Below are 6,000 nucleotides of genomic sequence, written 5' to 3'. Positions count from 1 at the left end.
CAATTATTTCTGCAAAAGGTGATGCAACCCAGTTAAGTTTAAGGGGGCAATTTATTTTCCACAAGGGTTACATGGGTGTTCGAAAACTTTAAATCATTTCAACTTTGCTTCAAATAATTGAAATTATTTTGAAAATGTGTTTTGTTTTTAATCAGGTTCACTTTGTCTGATATTACAGTTTGTCTAAAGATCTGAAACCATTCAGTGTAACACATATGCAATAACAGAGGAAATCAGGAGGGGGCAAATACTTGTTATGGCACTGTATGTTGTATTGTGATTCCACCAGTGTGCCATAATACAAAGTATTGAGAAAATGGTCAAAACAAAAGAAAATGCCAACCCTCTGTATTGAATCAGCACTTCAGTTGATGGATAGTTTAAATTTGAAGGGTTACCATTAAAATTATCTCTGTAAAGTCATGTTGTATTTTCCTCAGTCTTCTTTGACTTTGTATCATTTTGTTTGTAAATGGTTGGCATTTATATAGTGCCTTTATCCAAAGCGCTGTACAATTGATGCTTTTCATTCACCCATTCATACACACACTCACACACACTCACACACCAACGGCAATTGGCTGCCATGCAAGGTACCGACCAGCTCGTCAGGAGCATTTGGGGGTTAGATGTCTTGCTCAGGGACACTTCGACACAGCCCAGGGGGGGGATTGAACCGGCAACCCTCCAACTGCCAGACGATTGCTCTTACTGCCTGAGCCATGTCCCTCACATGTCGTTTGTGAGAGATACAACATTCATGAGATGTTAAGTGTTGCTTATGCTACCAGTACATATTTCTGCTTATGTAATGCAAACTATAGGGCAGTGATCTCGGAGGTCATGGAGGGCCATGTGTATGCAGGTTTTAATTCCAACCAATTGATTCCAATTGGTCAATCAGACTGCATTTCACTGCATTAAAGCACAGAATATAAGATTGAAAAATATAATCTTATATAATCAAGATCTGAGGCTAGAATAAAAATCAGCATAAACATGGCCCTCCATGGCACTGAGTTTGAGACCACTGCTGTAGGGTTTAGTGTTGTGGACAATGCACTAATGACAATATATATTATTTTGTCATAGTTCTGTGGGTTGGGTTACATATAACAGTAAAAAGACAGCACATCATTAATATACTGAGCAAGCAAATAGAACTAGCACATTACACATGAAACCATCCTTAAAATGTAAAACAGTTTCATTCAAGATTCACGTCAACCTTTCCGAAAGCCACCGAGTTCAAATTCAACTGTTTCGGTAATTTCCGTAACTCCTCCCTGCAAATCTTTGTGGAGGTTGTCGGGGTAACCAGAAGCGACGCCGCTTCACAAGACTTGAAAGGAAAACATTGGTGGAGTTTTGTCCATCTCAGGCCACCTTTATGTTCTTTCTACTATCAACAGTTTAAAGACAGCACAGATAACAAATCTGTTTTCAGGTAAACGTGTTAAAAGTAGCCAGCTATTTAATTGTAAGTTGGTTTGGGACTGATCAGCGCGCAAAGCTAGCTAGCATGTTGGTCATTTACATTGATGCTGCTATATAACTGGAGCAGGCCTTGTTACAGCCCCGTAGGTTAACGTTAGCGATGCAGAAGGTTACAATTAGCTATATTGGCTAGCATTACGTATAATGTTAGCTTGATGCATGCTTGATTTATTTAAAACGATATGAAAACACGTAGTTAGCCATTTCTGACAGTGATTTAGAAAGCAGGAAAGTTAGTGAGAAATGTTTGAAAATTGTCTGAGATAACTTACTTTCTGGCAGTTATAGCTAGCTAACGTCACTTATCACAGGTGGCGAACGGTAGTAGCAGCAGGCTAACGCCAACTGTAAAAGCCAGATGGTTAACTTAGCTAGCTACTTTCCTTCCTAGCTAATCTCTCCTGTTTACTCATAATTATTGCTAGCTAACTAATTAAGTTACCAAAGTAACGTCGTAAACTCATTTTAGGTAGCTAGCCAGCTGGCCTATTTAACTTGGCTCGCTACTGGTTTGCTGGTTATCTTAACGTTACATTGGCTTATGATTTCTTTCTAGCTAACATTGTTTGCCTTTAGGCTGTAAATACGGTCGTCATTTGAAAGTAACATCGCGTTAACGGTACTATACATTTAGCCAGCTGTTGTCTTGGACACCTAGCTAGATAACTTAGGCTAATCAAGGCAAAATCACAGCTTCTTTCAAACTACGCGTGTGCTTTACACGAACAGTGAGCTGTTTTTCGGCTTCCAGAATTGTCGATTTTTAGTAGACATTTAAGTAATGAATCAATTTAGTCAGTTGTTCTGCTTTTGTAGATCGCCCCGCTGATCACTGGTCCAGCACGCAAGCTACATAGCCAAGTTAAAGTTGCGTGCTTGGTCAAGTTTAGCACACGAAAAAAACGTAATATTGTTGAATTATGTAAACACTGGATTATTATGAAAGCAATCAAAATGTAGATGCGAGATAATAGTATGAATAATTAACTCTGACGGGAAATTATATAGTTTATGAGATTTCATGCAGTAACACAATGAAAACGTAAACACTTAATTATTTTCCAAAGGCAATGTAATATTTTCTATTTAACCATGTAATGCTTAACATTTCAACCTGTCGGTCTTCACCAGAATAAGTTTCCCTGTTCAAATCCTGCACCGAAGTGATCCCTCATACACACTTGAAAGGGGCAGTGTCTGTGAAGACAAAAATAAACGTATATTTCATTTATTCAATATCAACAACCATATCATCATAACCTTCAATCTGAAAAAAAAAACAACAACAAACAAAAAACTAGATGTGTCATAATCTAGTCTCCTGTAAATTACATTTGAAATGTTCTAATTATGTAAACTAATTCTAATTTTCTAAATGACAAAATGTGAAATATCAAAATCATAGCTGAACTGTCTAGATGTATGAGAATTGAAGCAAGAATGAGGTCGTGAAATAAACGACAAATTAGGAGTGTGTGTTCGGTAAGATTATTATTAACCGCGGACTGTCTTCTTTTCAGCAGCGGGGACATGGCAGTGTACTTTGATCATAGAATCGAGGCTCCGGAGCCGAACGGTCCTCCGTGTCAAATTGCATGGCACTCCACACATCCTGTGTTAGCAGTGGCCTCAGCCAGTCCCACAGCTGGTGGCTGCGTTGATCTTTACCTCCAACAGGTGACTCACACTTAAAAAAAAAAAAACCTTTCAACTACGGATGGGAGCAGTGCGGGACATCATGAATTCCGTAGGGGGTGGAGCTATGACACACAGTATTCATCAGAATACTATGACTGCTTCAGTCCATAATTTGATGTAACATATCATATGATGGCTCAATCTGTACTGGGGTTCAGTAGGACTCACTCTCCCATCACTCCTTTTAGCTATCTTTCATATTCACTTATTTTGTCAAGTATTTTTACAGTAGTAGTTTTATTTGTGTTTATCTTTGTCTCCATTAGCAACCAAAGTGAGTGTCCCTTGAATAATAGATTACAGTAGCATGATGAATAATAAATAAAATGAAAGGAGTGATTGATTTCTCTCCCGCCGTAATGTTTTTGTTACTGTGCGCTCTCGCCCAGGGAGAGCATGTGGCCAGCTGTCACGTGGAGCGCTCCTTCCAGCCGACGGTGCTGCGCTGGCACCCCAGCCGGTCGATGCTGGCCGTCGGCTGGGAGACGGGGGAGGTGCTGCTGCTGACTCACCCCAGCGGAGAGCAGAGCGCTCTCCCGGCCACTCACAGTGAGCCCGTCACCCTGCTGGACTGGAGCAGCACCGGGAGCCGCCTCGTCACAGGAGACCAGGTGCGCTCTTCCACAGGCCCTACCACACTCTGCCTCAGGGCCCCAAGGGCTTCTGTTCCACAGGCCCTACCACACTCTGCCTCTTGCCCCAAGGGCTTCTGTTCCACAGGCCCTACCACACTCTGCCTCAGTGCCCCAAGGGCTTCTGTTCCACAGGCCCTACCACACTCTGCCTCCATGCCCCAAGGGCTTCTGTTCCACAGGCCCTACCACACTCTGCCTCCATGCCCCAAGGGCTTCTGTTCCACAGGCCCCTACCACACTCTGCCTCAGTGCCCCAAGGGCTTCTGTTCCACAGGCCCCTACCACACTCTGCCTCCGTGCTCCAAGGGCTTCTGTTCCACAGGCCCCTACCACACTCTGCCTCTTGCCCCAAGGGCTTCTGTTCCACAGGCCCTACCACACTCTGCCTCAGTGCCCCAAGAGCTTCTGTTCCACAGGCCCCTACCACACTCTGCCTCTTGCCCCAAGGGCTTCTGTTCCACAGGCCCTACCACACTCTGCCTCAGTGCCCCAAGGGCTTCTGTTCCACAGGCCCCTACCACACTCTGCCTCCGCACCCCAAGGGCTTTTTTATATACCTGTATATACATTTTTTAATTAAAAAAAAATGACATTGGTGCGGAGGTTATGAATTTAGGGTATCGATGAATGGATTCCAGATTATGTCAAAGTCAGTGGTTTGTTTTTTTAATTGAGGCAGGTAGTTTCCATTGATATCTATTTGATAAGTAGATTTTTCCAATATTGATTGTGTTCCTTGATTTCCAATTCATGAGGGTAGTTTTCTTGGTGATGATTAGGCCTATGGACAGTATTCTGCTGGATGTGTTGTTTAAGTTTATGTTGGATATGTCTCCAAGTAAGCAGAGAGGATGGGAGTTGGATGTGGCAGCCCAAAAGAAGGGAGAGGTTGTCTGTGATGTCCCGCCAGAATTGTTTAATTGGTGTGCAATCTCATGTGGCATGCATATAGCTGTCCGTGGTGTTTTGCGTGCAGTCTGGACAAATCTCAGAGCCTATAAAACCCATTTTAAACATCCTTTCCCCCGTGTAGTGTACTCTATGAATAATCTTATATTGAATGAGTTGCGTGTTTGTGTTGGTGGATATAGAGAAGATGTTTTTGCAGATTTGAGAAGTCAGCACCAGGAGTAATTTGTAGGTCTGGATATTGTTAAATCAGACATGGAAATTATCTTGTAGATTTGGGATAGTAGTTTTTTTCTAGATGTGATCTTGATCAGGTCTGATGTTAGTAGGAAAGTAAAAAAGAAAAGAAAAAGGGTCCCTCAGCAAGACACCTAACCCCCAAATGCATGGCAGCCAATTGCCGTTGGTGTGTGAATGTGTGCATGAATGGGTGAATGAGAAGCAGAAATTGTACAGCACAAATGCTTGTCCCTGGGGCCCTATACAGTAGGTACATAAAATTTTGCCCCGAGCCAGAAATCAAATTAATTTGACCTTTTTTGCTTGGAAAATGTACTCATGTGTACCCAAATAGATAATTACTGTACTTTGAGGGTACATTTGCGAAAATGTATTTCTGAGAGTGTCTTTGCTTGTTCATTTGTGCTGCTTCTGTGCGTTCATGAGGCCTGTGTTTGTAGATGGGTGTTCTGGCGCTGTGGAAACTGGATCCCCGCGGGAGGGTACAGGGCTCCTGCATCGTCAAACACGAGTACGGCAAAGCCTTAACCTACTCTGTGTTTCGACCCTTGCCCCCGGGAGAGTGAGTATCCCCCAGCGCTGCAGCCACGGGCAGCCATGTTTCTCCATGAATCATGCGCTTCAGTTCAGTCGGCCTTTCACACAGGAAGCACATGTGTGGCTTTGCACTTCCCACGGCTTTCCATGAGTTCAAAGAATGTTGCCGCTCAGTAGCGGGTTGGCGGTCTTTCATGTTTATTATTACGCAGAAAGGACCTCTAACAGAACGCTTCATAGCAAACCACTATTTTGCAATTAATTTTATGAAGACCTGCTTGGCATTGGTGATATCAGGATTCATCAAATATCAGTATTATGTTTTTAATGACAGGTAATGGTATTATTACAAGAATCTATGTAGCCTCCTGAATTTTTCTACTGGTAGACTACAGTATTTACCATCTCAGTTTCTGAGGGGTTAGTTAAAATATGGTACTTAGCGGTGTTGTACTTACACTCTACTCTACCTTTACTACGGTTC

The 6,000-nt window shown here is 42.6% G+C and overlaps 1 protein-coding gene across 1 annotated transcript in view; it reads left to right on the top strand.

Moving 5' to 3' along the window:
- Positions 1-1,315: 1,315 nt before the first annotated feature.
- ift140 (intraflagellar transport 140 homolog (Chlamydomonas)) overlaps positions 1,316-6,000 on the top strand; it is a 39,804-nt gene continuing 35,119 nt past the window's right edge. The window contains exons 1-4 of the mRNA XM_061231625.1: positions 1,316-1,447; positions 3,021-3,174; positions 3,585-3,806; positions 5,420-5,541. Of these exons, the coding sequence (XP_061087609.1) occupies positions 3,028-3,174; positions 3,585-3,806; positions 5,420-5,541 (491 nt within the window). The 5' untranslated portion in view covers positions 1,316-1,447; positions 3,021-3,027. The remainder of the gene's footprint in view (positions 1,448-3,020; positions 3,175-3,584; positions 3,807-5,419; positions 5,542-6,000) is intronic.

Source organism: Conger conger, chromosome 2 (assembly GCF_963514075.1).
Source record: "Conger conger chromosome 2, fConCon1.1, whole genome shotgun sequence".
Classification (NCBI taxonomy): Eukaryota; Metazoa; Chordata; class Actinopteri; order Anguilliformes; family Congridae; genus Conger; species Conger conger.
The sequence above is the reverse complement of the archived record's forward strand: the minus strand, read 5'-3'. Positions and strand labels throughout refer to the sequence as shown.